The sequence below is a fragment of the Gadus chalcogrammus genome, chromosome 20 (genome assembly GCF_026213295.1).
Source record: "Gadus chalcogrammus isolate NIFS_2021 chromosome 20, NIFS_Gcha_1.0, whole genome shotgun sequence".
Classification (NCBI taxonomy): domain Eukaryota; kingdom Metazoa; phylum Chordata; class Actinopteri; order Gadiformes; family Gadidae; genus Gadus; species Gadus chalcogrammus.
The window spans coordinates 8,790,113-8,805,644 of NC_079431.1; the positions used below are offsets into that span (position 1 = coordinate 8,790,113).

The 15,532-nt window shown below is 44.9% G+C and overlaps 1 protein-coding gene across 1 annotated transcript in view; it reads right to left on the reverse strand.

Annotated features, from left to right (window-relative positions):
• Positions 1 to 106: 106 nt before the first annotated feature.
• kif5c (kinesin family member 5C) overlaps positions 107 to 15,532 on the reverse strand; it is a 25,874-nt gene continuing 10,448 nt past the window's right edge. Inside the window, exons 9-26 of the mRNA XM_056579579.1 lie at positions 14,662 to 14,766; positions 14,004 to 14,152; positions 12,650 to 12,798; positions 11,199 to 11,374; positions 10,598 to 10,666; positions 9,555 to 9,761; positions 9,119 to 9,265; positions 8,298 to 8,486; positions 7,780 to 7,897; positions 7,198 to 7,274; positions 6,985 to 7,094; positions 6,454 to 6,555; positions 6,307 to 6,367; positions 5,952 to 6,023; positions 4,835 to 4,939; positions 4,207 to 4,420; positions 3,652 to 3,868; positions 107 to 2,055 (exon numbers count right to left, since the gene is read on the reverse strand). Coding sequence (XP_056435554.1) covers positions 3,660 to 3,868; positions 4,207 to 4,420; positions 4,835 to 4,939; positions 5,952 to 6,023; positions 6,307 to 6,367; positions 6,454 to 6,555; positions 6,985 to 7,094; positions 7,198 to 7,274; positions 7,780 to 7,897; positions 8,298 to 8,486; positions 9,119 to 9,265; positions 9,555 to 9,761; positions 10,598 to 10,666; positions 11,199 to 11,374; positions 12,650 to 12,798; positions 14,004 to 14,152; positions 14,662 to 14,766 — 2,259 coding nt within the window. The 3' untranslated portion in view covers positions 107 to 2,055; positions 3,652 to 3,659. The remainder of the gene's footprint in view (positions 2,056 to 3,651; positions 3,869 to 4,206; positions 4,421 to 4,834; positions 4,940 to 5,951; positions 6,024 to 6,306; positions 6,368 to 6,453; positions 6,556 to 6,984; positions 7,095 to 7,197; positions 7,275 to 7,779; positions 7,898 to 8,297; positions 8,487 to 9,118; positions 9,266 to 9,554; positions 9,762 to 10,597; positions 10,667 to 11,198; positions 11,375 to 12,649; positions 12,799 to 14,003; positions 14,153 to 14,661; positions 14,767 to 15,532) is intronic.

Here is a 15,532-nt window from a genome sequence, read left to right on the forward strand (position 1 = left end):
TTTTTGTATTATTGTTATTATTATTATTATTATCCCTGATATTATATTTGGTTTTTTGTAGGGTTAATTTATATCGAGTTAGGTCACACAAGTTAGAGGTGAGTGTAACCTTTTATTTTATTTTCAGCATCTTGACGACAGAACATTAATCAACAGGGTCAAAGATCCATGTCATGTCAGTTACACACTGACACCAGCTGCAAAAGAAGAAAAAAATGTCCTTTTTCTGTGGGACACTTGAATTAATACAAAATAGGGTGAATTCTGCAAGTATTACAGTACAAAACCGTTACAGATACATCCAAGAACCCTGTAGAGACATAGATCATGTGTACAATTGTGACAGGATGAAGATTTAACGATGTATCTGAGTGATGACACTGTATCGGTGAACCCTCCCTTCTCGTCCATAACTAACTTTGAGACAAATATAGACCCTTTTTTCCCCTCCAGTCAGCTGTCCTTCTGAGTCGAAAACTCCATGGAGCAAATATTCTCTATAAATATTCTTCTCAAAAAATACCCGGCACGCATGGTGCTTACTTGGGAATCAGACAGCCACGATCACCTTAAATCTGGACAAACAACATCTGTCCCTTCATCCATTTGGCAGAGCACTCAGTCCTTACACCACAACATGTCAGAATTGGATAATTCATGTTTGAAACAGCACATTGAAAAAACCCTGAACCCATTTGTGTCTGGGTGGTCTTAAAAGTACAGACAGAGTAGAGAGTTTCAATATAAAAGATAAAGATCACGCTTTTTCAATGAATAGATCTAGGTCTGATTGTTTTTGTCTTTTTGGGATCAAACTGATCTCGATGAAATCATGTTTCACAATCAAGTACGACATGATTGTGCATTTGTGCAGTGTGTTTCTAATTCACACATTCTGTTTCTGCATTTCTTTGTTGTTTTGAATCTCTTTTACAAGGCAGATATAACGGATGTTGTTTTTCATTACATCGTATTCAGTTGAGATTTCAGTTATGTATTAACTGAAATCTCGTCAATAACAATACTGCATGAGACACATCATGGCCTTATGAATGACGTCTAAAACCTAACGATATTTACTGGGAAGTTTAGGTTATGGTCTTACATTAATGACTGTGAGCTCAGAAAGGCCAAAATAAAGTTACAAAAGCTTATAAGATTGGTGATAATACTTATATCCACTTTGATTCACACTCAAGAAACAAACACATATACAATTACAATATGTATTGATCTTCTCCCTTGCAATTACTTTGTATTTGTGTATTGTCTAAATAAATACATAAATAAATGTAAACTTTCAATAAATAAAATATATGAAACGATAATATGAATAAAAAACACTGACTGATATATATATCTGTAAAAAAAATCCCACAAAGAAAATGTACATTCTGTTAAAAGGTGCTACCTTAACAATAAGGCTGTGAAAAAGGAAACATAATAAAAACAAAATACAAAAGGGAATGCATACATCAGAACACATTTTCAGTGTCTACTGCCTCTAGAGTGGCATATATCCTTAGAAACAGACAACTATTCCGTCTTATTTTTTGCAAAGAAATTGTAAATAATCATACATAGCTGGTAAAGACAGCTTTAAATGGGCTAATATTTATTGTTAGTTTGTTTCTGTACCGTACCTAAGTTCACTCAACATCAGGACAGACCCAGAGAGATTGAGAGAGGAAAGAGAGGGCGATAGAGACAGAGAGAGCAAGGGAGAGAGAGATAGAGGAGAGAGAGAGAACAAGGGAGAGAGACAAAGTGGAGAGAGAGGAAACCACAGGGGGCGAGAGACAGAGAGGGAGAAATACAAGGTTTAGGTCAGGCTTATAGACAGGTAAGGAGGAAAGCACTTGTGGGCAGTGGAGAAGGAATGTATTGTGAATGAGGAGTCTGTGGTACCAGTAAAGGCAGATTGGTGAAGGGAGTAGAGTTCCCAGCAGTTGTAAAAATCCTACAAAATAAAACGTTGATAATCCTCTGGTTGAGGAGGAGTATAGGGTCCGTTATGAAGAGTAGATCTGGACATCCAGCAGCTTTGCCTCCAATCTGCAGAAAAAGTATTAAATCTATAATTATCACTCAACATACGTCAGTTAAATAGCATTGTGCATATTCTTTTTGCAGAGGCAAATGTGTCATTTACAATCTGCTCAATACCCCCTTGATGCATGTATACAAATGTGTACATGCTGCCATCTAGTGGTCAACTCAACACATCTCTCAGAGGGCTTGTGGGAATCCCAACTGAACTGTTAGCATTCAAAGTTGTTGAGAAAGTATCGTCCCCAATAGGTCGGTTACTTTGTGTCCCACAGATGTGGCCTTTTGCACCAAAAGGTCCTGCTCTTGTGCTCTTGAATATGGATGCGCGGGTCCGAGCCTGGCTTAGCTGGGCACAAACATAAATGGCCACCTACTGAGGCCTTTCCCAAGGCCCCTTCGGGACAGATTGAATCCTGAATGTCTTTGAAACGTAATTAATTATTCTGGATTCTCTGACCGAGGGGGGATTCATCTTAACAAAAGGGCCAATTGAAGGAAAGTGGGCTGACGGCAATTAAATCAATCTGATTAATCCTTTCTGAACGAGGACAATGAAGAATCACCGCAGAGCTCTCCTCCACTGCCGCCATGACGTTTAAAAACAGGAATGTAAAGAGGGGCAACTCTTATTCAATTTGTCCATGAATCAAGCATTCAAGTCATGTCGGCGCTGTTGCATTAAATCATCAAAAAGAAGGAGGCTAGTGTAAGTGTGGGAACCTGGATTGCAGTGAGTGGTTATTGATCTCCATTCATGTTAAAGTGTCCAGACTTCCTGTCTCAACACTCTCTGTCTCTGCCATACTCTCGTCCAAGCGCCCGGTTCCCATGCTTTCTAAAGCAGGATACAGTACCCACTAACCTGTGGTGAGGCCACGTCTTACACTGCTCTGAAACCCAATAGAGGCTTGAAACAATTTATGAATGGCCCCCCCACCCTTGACCTTAGTCCACCTTGGCCCCGCCCACCCTTGACCTTAGTTCACCTTGGCTCCGCCCACCCAGGACCTTAATCCACCCTGGCCCCGCCCACCAGGACCTTAGTCCACCCAGGCCCCGCCCACCCAGAACCTTAGTCCACCTTGGCCCCGCCCACCCTTGACCTTAGTCCACCTTGGCTCCGCCCACCCAGGACCTTAATCCACCCTGGCCCCGCCCACCAGGACCTTAGTCCACCCAGGCCCCGCCCACCCAGAACCTTAGTCCACCCTGGCCCCGCCCACCTAGGACCTTAGTCCACCTTGGCTCCGCCAATTCAAGGCGTTAATCCACCCTGGCCCCGCCCACCTAGGACCTTAGTCCACCTTGGCCCCGCCCACCCAGGACCTTAGTCCACCTTGGCTACACCCAACCAGGACCTTAGTCCAACTTGGCCCCGCCCATCCAGGACCTTACGCCACCTTGGCTCCACCCACCCATGTATTTACTCCACCTTTGCTCCATCCAACCAGGTCATTATTCGACTTTAGCTCCACCCACCATAGAACTTCATTTCAATTTAGCTCCAACCCCCCCCGAGCCTTGGTCCACCTTGGCTCCACCCCTCTGTCTGTTCACCTTGGCTCCACCCCCCTGTCCGTCCACCTTGGCTCCACCCACCTGTGTGTCTACTTGCTGCGGTGCTGTTGGGGGTGAGGGTAGGGCTGCTGAGACTGCGCTCGGTGCTGACTGGGGTGATGGTGACGGGGGCTGGAGACCCCTCGGCTAGCACTGCTGCTGCCGCTAGCGCCGCTGCCACGGATGGAGGGGGAGGAAGAGGAGGAGGAGGAGGAGGAAGGCTGTGGTTGGTGGTGATGGCCGGCACGGATAGGTTTGGCTGTGGAGGAGAGGAGAGGGAAACACATCACGGAGGCTGTAATGAGGCAACTTAACACACAAGGCCGGGAGTGCATGGCCATTCACTTTTAGAAAATATAATTTATTTATGACATTTAATCTACTATTGACTTCTACTGGTTTAATAAAATACCTTTTGTAATTTTTTGATAAACATTAAATTATAATTAAGTATAAGTACATAATACTTTGACAACAATCAAGGTTATGGTCGTAGGACCGGGCCTTTTTGAGATAGCTGGCTCTATGAACCAAGCTGCCATGACGACAATGCTGACCCCCCCCCCCGCCCCCTCCCCTACTCCCCCGTTGTCCCACCTATCTGGGAGTGCCCTCTCCTGGCCACGTTCTTGGAGCGCAGCGCCTCCTTGATGCGGTCCACCTCCTGCTGGTAGCGCTTGCGGTCCTTCATGGCGCCCTCCTTGGCGGCCCTCAGGACCCCCTCCAGGGCCTTGACCCGCTCCGCCGTGGCCCGCAGACGCTTCTCCAGCTTGGGCAGCTCGCAGCGCAGATCTGCGTTATCCCGGACCAGCTGGAGCACCGAGACCGAGTTGGAAGGAGGTGTTGTTGGTGGTGGTGGTGGTGGTGGTGGTGGTGATGATGATTTGCATGTTGAAGTGGAAGTAGGTGTGTGCAGTATAAGATTGGATGTGATAAGTAGTGGAAACATGTGTAACATCATTTGTGTATAGTTAGTTTGTCTATATCTAAGTTTTGTGCTTATGTATGTGTATGTTTATGTGTGTGTGTGTGTAGGTGTCTTCGTCTGTCTCTCTGTCTGTGTATGTATGTGTATGTGTGTGTATTCGTGTGCATGTGCAAAGATTTGTGCGTGTGTGTTTGCACGCACGTGCTTGTGCGCCCGTGTTTGTGTGTGTGTGTGTGTGTGTGTGTGTGTGTGTGGGTGTGTGCGTCTGAGTGAGAGATCTGGTCCATCTTATCCTACCTGTTTGTGGACCTTAGTGAGCTGTTCCAGATTGTTCTCCAAGAAGACAATCCTCTGTTTCTGAGCCAGACTTCCTCCCGCCTCATCACTGTCATTATCTGCACTCTGATTGGACAGGAACGAGGAAGCACAATAGATGAAACAGATGGGAATGCGGTTATACAACGCCTCAATCAAAACCAGATAATTAGATGGTCGGTAAACACATGAACCTGTTCTTTGTAACTTCTTCCCTGCAGCCATCAGATATGTTCAAAGTAAGATTTGTTGATGTGGATTGAGTCTTCTCTGGATGCATTTAATTAATTAGGCATTTGAACTAATCTTGTTTATTAAAGTGATGGCTGTGTTGAGTTAATTTGCAGGAAATGTCTGAAATGCCTTCCTCTCTCTACTTCTCACTTGGTATGTGTTCCAAGATACTCAGGACACTTAATATGGATTAACTAGTCAAATTCAATACGTGCTTTCTCCAGATCGACACAAAGGCCTCGTTGTGAACTTGAAGGGTATACTAGAAATAATATAACGCCACTTAAGCTTGGATTCATAAATTTGACATTGAGACTAAGCATCTGCATGGTGCTCAATAAGACATACTGCACAACCAGCAGCAACAGTTTTCGGTTTTCTGGGGACATCCACAACAGAGCTGTTTTGACTATGGAAATATTGAATGCTTCATACTTTTTTGTGTGAGTGTGTGTGTGTGTGTGTGTGTGTGTGTGTGTGTGTGTGTGTGTGTGTGTGTGTGTGTGTGTGTGTGTGTGTGTGTGTGTGTGTGTGTGTGTGTGTGTGTGTGTGTGTGTGTGTGTGTGTCTGTGTGTGTGTTTGTGTTTGTGTGTGTGTGTGTGTGTGTATGTGTACATAGGAGTGTGTGTTTGTACGCCTACTGTGTTGTACTATAATTTCAAGTTTGTATCCTACAAAATGTATTTTGGAGAGTACAAACAAGAAAGAAGAAATATGTAATGTATTTGCATTATTGCAACACTGCAGTCTTGACATATGTTTGTTAAGCATGTCTGTTATCTGTTATCTTGTTATAAGGGGTCTAGCCTGCACAGTGGGTAAGGTTTAGGTTGTAGGTTTACAGTACAGTCCAGTCGATACTTACATTCTTCACTCGCAGGCCCATGTCATCAATGAACAGCTGGCGGAGATTGAGAAGTGTCTGCAGCTCCTTGGTCTAACAAGGTGTTTGGTCAAAACATGTTGGAGTTATTAGCAGGAGTTCTCCAAGCCAATATGAATAAATAGGCTTTGGCATAACAAAAACATTTAAGCTCTCTTCTATAACCAATTTTAGCTCTCTTCTACAGGCAGTAAATAATATACATTTATATTTGTGCCATTTTATAAATTTTGCAGGGTTTCATGTGAACAATTTCAGATATCCAAGCTCTTCGTCCAAAGTGTGGTGCACAGATTGATCAATAACATTGACGTTAACACGTCATGTGATAACATACCACTGTCTCCTCCAGACCCTTCAGGTCATCTTTCGCTTGCTCTCTCTTCTCATTGGTGAACCTGAGCGGGAAAAGGTGCACAAGTGCAGTGTTACCACGGTCACATCAGAGCGGCCTGAACGGTCGAGCCTGCGATGAGACGCTTACATGAGCTTCTGGAGCCTCCTCTCCTTCTCCTGTTCCTCTGCCTTCAGCTTGTCGTAGTCGGCATGCATCTTCTCCTGCTCCAGCTGCAGGCCCTGGTTCAGACTGGGGCACAGGGGAACACCCATCAAACATCACTTCAGACAGCGTCTCATAAGAGTTTAATTCATCAAGTCAATTCAAGTCATTCTAGTCATCAATATACATGTAAATAACAGGTTTATACGGAATAATCTCACGCACCTGCTAAAGTGTGTTGTCTTGTTTTTTCATTTCTGTATTCATGAATAGGTTCTGATCGTATATACAGTAGCCCAATCAATCTCATGTATGCGACTCGTGCCTATATTACAGAACTCTTTCCTGTGCATGTTGTATGTTACTGAAGAGAGCGTTATGTGGCACTGATTCAGAAAGTCCACCTCCAACACCGGGTAAAGATAACCACACATCTATTTGGTAGGGTTAATGGACGTTTCTCCCCGCAGCTCTCATCTAAAGAACAGTAAAACCGCGAGTGTTGCGTTCACTCACTCTCGGAGTTCGTCCAGACTCCTCTTGTTGTGCTCTATCTCGTCACGGAGCCGGGAGAGCTGCTTCTGGTGGACCTCTCTGTGGTTCTCCATCTGCTCCTCCAGGGTTCTCTGTGGGAGCCATGTGAGTGATGTGAACGAGCCCTGAGGTTCTGGGAACGCAGAGGTAGAAGTGATAGTCGAAGAAGATAAAGGAAGTTAAAAGAATGAATACCTTGATCTCCACGGCGTCTTGTAGTATGGCCATGTGCTCCTTCTCCTTGTCAATCACGTCCACCTCTTGTACTTTCCCTGAGGACAAAAAGACGATCCCTTCACTAAGTATGTTCTCAAGTCATTTTGACCAAAAATATATATATATACGGACTTTGCCTTTACCGATGAGCATTGCTTTATACTGCTCATTATTTCTCCTGATATTTCTGAGGCTGTTTCCTGAGTGGTTTTGTTACCTTTTGCCTTTTTTTACAAAGCATCTTCCATTTGGAACGAGCTCCTCGATCCTGGAAGTTGTGTGCTTTTGTTTCACTGAGAGAATTTATTAATCTCATCTCCCTTCCAACAGAATTCTCCTGCATTGACTGTAATTGATAATGTTTTTATATCCAAATGGATGCTACATATTTTGTTTTACTTTACTTTATTGTATTATTTACTTTATTTATTTATTTTTAGCCGATCTATTAACCTTCACTGTACCCTCGGCACTATTGCAAAGGATGTTTTTTTTCCCTCAATGTATTTTCCGAGGATAAATAAACAAAACATATTTGGTAGTTAGGTGCCTAAGGCCAACCTTGAGCCTTAAGTTTGGCCAGTTCCTCCATCAGCCCATCCTGGCTCTCCTCCAGCTGCCTCTTCTTCTGCTCCACGTTCTGCATGTAGTCCGTCAGGGACTTGATCTTTGCCTGGTGCTGTTGGAGGGCAGAACCATAAACCCAGAACCTTCGTCTCACTTGTTACTGAATATTAAATCACAGTTACAGTCTCAAAGGGCTCACAGGACACATTGAACGACCCCCCGACTTCACCCTACGCCTTCTAAAGGGCAAGGAAATACTCTGAATCTGAAGAAAGAAACCAGGGAACGATCGCATAAACAAGTAAGTAAGAAGTTATGAGGAATGAGTTCAAGATGAATCCGATATGTGAGCAGTGTCTGTTTATCTGGGACACTAAAGGAGCTATATTCCTGCCACCTTGCTAGGTGCAATGGGTAAGTGGTGGCTACTCGTGAGTACGCCGGTAACTACCTGTCACCTAACATCCAGAAGGCTCCTTCGCCTCCACCTTTAGTGTCTCCGCGCTGGTTACCTGGGAGATGAGCAGCTGGCAGGAGGCCAGCTCCTTGTCGTTGGCCTGCGCCTTGCGGGAGGTGTCCGACAGGGTGCTCTCCAGCTGCTTGCTGCGCTTCACCAGGGACTTCACCTCAGACTTCATCTTGCTGACATACAGGCGGGCCATAGTGAACTCCTCCTCCAGGACGCCGCTCGACTCGGTCATCTGAGCGCAGAGGGACCAAGGGAAGAGGTGAGCAGAGGCTCTGAGATATAAGGAGGTCCACCAGGGGGCGATACTGACATGCCCAGTGCAACCTAAAGTGACTAAAGCATCATTATGGCGAGAAGGTGACTAAATATATGTAATGGCCGTGAATGGACTGCAAATAGGAGTTTTGCTTAAAATACCCTAAGGGCAGGAGATATATGAGGCACCTATGTGCACCTCAAGAAGGGTGCATCACGGCGCATCATGGTGATATCAAAGTCATACATTTCCCTTGATGACTTTGATATCACTGCAGGTTTAAATAAGGGTCACTCCCAGCTTTGATACAACTGTATGTTTACATAAGGGTGTCTAACAACTTTGATACAACTGTTGATTTATATAAGGGTCCCTTCCAGCTTTGTTACAACATTATGTATATATAAGGGACCCTTCCAGCTTTGATACCCGTGTAAGTATATATAGGGGCCCTCCCAACTTTGAAACAACTGTATGTATGTATAGGGGCCCTCCCAGCTTTGATACCACTGTATGTATGTATAGGGGCCTTCCCAGCTTTGATACCACTGTATGTCTATGTCAGGCTTACAGCTTTGATACCACTGTATGTCTATGTAAAGGCTTACAGCTTTGAGGTCGCTGGTGCCCAGGACGCTGCCTATGTCGCTGAGGTCTCTGAGCAGCAGGTTGAGGATCTCAGCAGATCTCTTTTTGTGGTGACTGCTCATCTCCTGCAGTGTGGTCAGATCCCTCTGCACGCCCTGCAGGTCGTTCTGAAACACACACACACACACACACACAGTTGGCAACGTCATCAGAACACAGCACGTTTCCCATGTAATATGTGTCACAGATGATATTTATTGCAGTACATTTATTGGCCACATGGGGGGGCTGCAAGGACAAAACAGACAAACAATTGGGTCTAGAGAGCTGCTCCTCCTTTAGGATGTAAAATGATGTACAGAGGAACGTTCCACTTCTAGTCATTTTCATTTTATGCACTGACATTAGATGTCCTTTCTGTGATGGGACACACGTCCCATCGGTGAGGGGGCTCACCGTCTTCTGGCTGAGCTCCTCGTTGAGCTGCACCGCGTTGCGGTTCATGTTCTCCACCGACTGGCTCTTGTGGTCGTAGTTGACAGCCAGCTCCTCCAGGGCCTGCAGCACCTCTTTCACCTCCTCCTTGGCCGAGTCGTTCTCCCTCTGCAGGCGCGACAGCTCCTCCTGCAGGCGCTCGTAGTCACGGCGCGAGGAGGCCAGCATCTGGACATAGGGAAGGATGGAAGGAGGGATGGAAGGATGTGTGGATGTTTGGATGGATGGATTTGTGGATGCGTGGAGGGAGGGATGGATGGATGTGTGGGTGGATGGATGTGGAGGGATGGATTAATGTGTAGATAGATGGTTGGATGGATGTGTGGATAGGTGGACGATTGGATAATGGGATTATGATGTTGGTCAGAAAACTGAATTAATTGATGGCAGCAAAGGAAATGGATGCGTGGTTGGCTAAAATATCCATCGGAATCCCCATCGATCCGATGGCTCTCCAGGGATGTCCTGACATTATAAAGGAGCACTTATCTACAAAAGACTAAATTATAGAGCGACTGTTGTCTCTTCTGACAGGTAAACCATTTTCAAAAGCTACCTGCTCTTCAGAGGCACTTGAAATACTGCCGCAGTGTTGCTATGGAGACGGCCGGAGACGGCCGCCGCACCCACGCAAACACTTTCTAGAAAATTGCTTTCAAGCCATTATTGTGATGCAGGGCCGTGGGTAGGTGGGGGAAGTACGATAGGGTTATAATAGAGGAAAATGAACTAAACACGTTCAAATTAGTACGTTGCCTGCCACAAGATGGTGCTAGAATACAAAGGTATTTAATCTAGTTTACATTATGTTCAACGTGCTATTTGGGCGTTTACATTTTGTTTAGCCCGTCACTGATGGAACAGTACTGCGCTACAGTATATAGATAAAATCAAGCGTCCGTAAAAGGGGATCCATGTAATTTGACCACGCAAGGTGGCGTTGAACACTGTAGGCCAGCATGGTTCGAGTGGAGGAAAGGATACTATTTATGAGCAGGCCTTACCTCATCTTGATCGATCATCTGCTCTGAGAGCTTCTCAGACATCTGACTGTGTTGGTTGATCTCATCATCCTGAATATAGACAAGACACAGTGAGTCAGCATTATCACCGCCTGCTACGGGATGCCCGCATGCTTATTTACAAATAATGATTTTAGAAGACCACTGTTAACTAGGGCCCCGATAGATAACGTAAATGTAACATATACACGAGTTTACAATTATTCTTACTGGTTCATTATTCATTTATTGACTGATTTGCCTCTGGAAATATCAATTGGAAGGCCTTGAATATTATCGATTATCTTAATCTTTGACTACCTCCTTGTTTTCATTTATGAAATACCAAGTTCAAGAGAGCCCATCAATATTGTCATATTGTATTGCATCTAATACGATATCATTTGAATTACATAGCTGGCAAACAAGCATTTCAACTCATTTCCTTTACCCCTGAAGACTTTATATGTGTGTATATTTTGTATATATACACCTTTAGTATATTTTGTACACCGTGTTGCCTCTGGCTGGGGTTTGGACGCCTGTAAGCGACTCTTTGCCCCTCCTCACTCTGCGATGTCAGTGTTTCTGTGAGTGAGCCCACCTTGTCGTCCAGCTGCTGGTAGAGCTCCGTGATGAGGTTCTCATACTGGGTCTTCTCCTCGTCCGCCAGGGGGGCGGTGGGAGGGGCCAGCGTCTCAATAGTGGGTGTGGCCTCGCTGCCAGCAGCACGCTTGCTCTCCTTGTTGCTCAGCTGCTGCTCCACCGGAACGGCCTCACCTGAGAGAGAGAGAGAGAGAGAGAGAGAGAGAGAGAGAGAGAGAGAGAGAGAGAGAGAGAGAGAGAGAGAGAGAGAGAGAGAGAGAGAGAGACAGAGAGAGAGACAGAGACAGAGACAGAGACAGAGAGAAAGAGAGAGAGAGAGAGAGAGAGAGAGAGAGAGAGAGAGATACATAGAGGGAAATTATATTAACAACAATAAATCAGTCAGATTTCATTTTGAAGATACATAGATAGAGAAAGAGAGAGAGCAAATGACAGAGAGAGAGTAGAGAGAGAAAGAAAGATACATAGAGAGATAAATAATGCTAACAACAATCAAAAATGTGTGTGGTCTGTACAGTAAGTGAATGTATCTATCAGGATCTGTAGAGTCAACAGAGACTCTAGGAAGCAGCTACAAAGCATATCCAGCCATCCTGCTGAGATGGTAACCATAGCGATAGACATTCTGCCAGCCTCCTCTTTGCTGAGGGAGACATTCTGCTGTGACAAAGTCCCACTCTTTTGCTCCCATTTTTTACGCCATTTTGTCTCTTGTTGCCTATCATATTCAATATTGTGACATTATTTTATCTTCCACAATGTGAGGAGGAAAAATATATCCATATCCCCAAAAAGGTTAAATATTCATCAAACCCACAACACAACACTAACTCGATTGTTACATTGAGCCACTGTCTGTAAATGTCTGTTCCTCTTATTATGTCTGTTTTCTGTTTCTTATAATGTCCCTTTATTGAGCACAACAAGATAAGATGAAAATAATGATGCACTAGGCATGGGTGCAGCTCAGACGACTGTACCGCTCTAACATGCTTATTAGGATTCTGCCCGGACACAACCCCACTAGGAACCCAAGTCACGTCCGATCAAAACATGCTTCTAGGCTCTCTGTCTTGTTGCTGTAAGCCTAAGCTGTCTTTGTTTGTTTCTCTCTCTCTCTCTCTCTCTCTCTCTCTCTCTCTCTCTCTCTCTCTCTCTCTCTCTCTCTCTCTCTCTCTCTCTCGCTCTCTGTCTGAATTTACTCATACAGAGTTGGCTTCTGATGTATGGGTGTATGATTAATTCATGAATTAATTAAAAATTGAAAAACAAACACACACTAACCCTGTCGCTTACCTGTTCACCCCCTCTCTCAGCCCCTCACTCACTCATTCCTTTTGTGCTTGCTCCCTCTCTTCGATCGCCTCCCGTTAGTCTCATGTTTCCCCTTTCGCCACCACACACTACTGCCAGTCATGCTGACCTCCCTCCTCACTCCCTCCGCTGTACCTTTCCTCCAGCGCTTCAGCTCATTCTCCAGCTTCTGGATCATGATCTTCAGACTCCGGGTCTTGTCCTTCTCCTTCTCGTACTTCTTCTTCCACTCCTCGGCGGTGAGCTCCAGGTTCACCGACACCGTGTTCTTGATGGTCTTTGCCCTGAGAGAGAGGAGTTCCTGAGGGGTTAGGGTTCAGCGGTAGCACATCCTTCAGCTCAGGTGGACCGTGGGATGGCTGAAGGGCGGGGGGCTGGGTCAATGTGTTTTACAGGGAGAGGGGACAGTGGTGCTGCCCTGCATTGTGTGACACGCGTAGTTATCCCGAAAGCACACCGAGTGTGAATATAGCGCAATGGATTATTTTTGAGTGGCTTCGGGCTGGACTGAAGTCTATTTACGAAAATGTGAAAACCTTTTTTTGTCCTGAACCTTCTGCGAATTTCACAGTGTCTATGAAGTTATAAATAATAATAGGGCTCATATAGGTCATTGTCATTATTTTTGCGTGAAGACATCTCAACAGTTTTAATTTGTATTATAAACATAATTATCAGGGTCTTACAAGGAATAAAAAAGACAAAAAATGTAATTAAAATAAAAGCTAACCCTAACCATATTATATCAAAATAAAGTACATTGGCACACGAATAGGCTGGTTATCGTATTCATGGATATTTTTCTCTACAACCAAGCCTCAAACAGAACACCAGCAGACTGATGACTGTCCCTCTGCTGACACCGTCCTGTGAAGGTCACGGCGGTGTCAACCGGTTATTATGGCCTCTTAATGTCTGTCTGCTCTGCCCAATCTACCAGGGGATGGCTCACATTGCAGCAACACACTTATAAATCACAGCAGAACCCTTCCATCTTACGCACATCATTAAATGGACCTGCCACTGCACACACAATATGGAAAGACTGTCTCACAAAGCCGTGTGTGACTGACTGATAATACAGTAAAATATGTAATGGGAGCGATCTCGCTTTTTCATTTGCACTGATGATTCACAGAATAGAAAGATTAATAGAAAGCAATTTAGAAATTGTTTCTCGAGCGCGTACAAAAATATTAGGATTGATTTAGGGGGGGATGCAGGCGATACCTCCCCTCAATATTTTTAACATGTCCATTTGTTCTCCCAATAAAAACAGGAAAGAAGCAGAGGACTTTTACTTTGAAAAACATTTGACAAAGCCATTGTTATTTTCTTCATAAATTGATTTAAAAGCATTGGTTCAGAGAGATTCCCCAGAATGCCAGAAATTAAGAGTTTGACACCCAAAATGTGGTGTGGTGAGAGGTTGACCTTTACTGCGTGAAATGCATGGATGTTGGGTCTAGGAGAGTGGTGGCGCGCCCACCTCTGTCCGAACATGAGGGTGGACTTGGTCTCGGCCTCGTTGTAGACGGACGGCGAGCAGCAGATGACGATGGTGGTGCGACAGTTCCCGCCCAGAGAGTCCTGCAGGATGCGTGTCATCTTGCTGTCTCTGTACGGAACGTGGGTTTTCTGCAGATCACAAATGGGACACATGAAAAACCCGGGTGAGCGAAGCTGCTCAAGTTTGTGTGTCTAAGACAACCAAGACACCAATTATTTTTCATGCATTATCAGCATGCATGTTTTTCCCCCTCTATACATGGTTATTGTTGGACAATGTACCAATCTAAACAATTTGAAATTCATTACTTTTATTTGTAAATATATAAAAGGCGATACAGGATCAAACAATGGATTCCTCCGAGGAAGGTCTGACTTTCTGTCTTCCTGCAGTCTATATTGAGCGTTGGTAAAATTATATCGCTATTATATACCGACCACTTCCTGAGCGAGAGCACAGTGATGGCTTCAGGCAAGTGATACCCCTCCCTTGGGCAAATAACCTCTTTCCTCACCCGAGTAAACAATGACAGACAGACAGACAGACAGACAGACAGACAGACAGACAGACAGACAGACAGACAGACAGACAGACAGACAGACAGACAAACGGAGGGACAGACAGGGAGACAACTCACGGTTCCCTCGGCCAGAGCAGAGATGACGTTCCCCAGGGCCGACAGAGACTTATTGATATTCTTGGCTTCGTCCAGTACGGATCCCTCAGCGCCCGTCTTACTGACCTGGAAAACAGAGCCAGGGACACACGCCCAAAAGGTGTCAAACCCCGTGAGAGTACCTGCACAACAGGATTATTAATACCACGGTGTGATAGTTGGTGTGGCGTGCTGTGTTAGAACTAGGTCAGAGGAAGTGACTGGAAGGTGGAAGTGACTGGAAGGTGCAAAATGACTGTGGCTATGCTACATTATGTAGAAGCAAAGCAACATGATCAATAAGACACATAGTGCCTCTTCCCGTCCGTCATGGCATTGGTCTGCCAGTACTTTGCAGTGACTACACGCTGTGCACAACAATTAGTAGGCCTACATATGTTTGCATAGCCATAAGCATTGTATTATAGGCCTACCGGCTAGACTATCTTGTTTGAATGAGCCTTGTGTGCCTGGGCTGAAAAGGATTGAAGATTCATTTCTGGGTTATGTTATATATTTAATAAACGGATACATAAAGTGATAAATTACAAAACAGTGTCTTCTATTTCCTACCTTTACTATTCCGTAAAACTGTATGTAGCAGCCTTTTGAATCGTTGGTAACTATCCTTGGAACTTGTTTTGGCCTGGTAGCTGTACTAGGATAGGCTCCAGTCTTGAGCTGAAGGCTAGCTGAGACTACAATCTGGGGCTGGTAGGCCAAACTGTAGCTGGGGGCTAGTAGCTAAGCCAGGCTATAGTCTGGGCTGGTAAGGAGGTTCGGATTTAGTCTTGATAGCTAGGTAAGATTCTAGTCTGGGGTGGTAGCTAGGCTAGGCCCTAGCCTGGAGCTG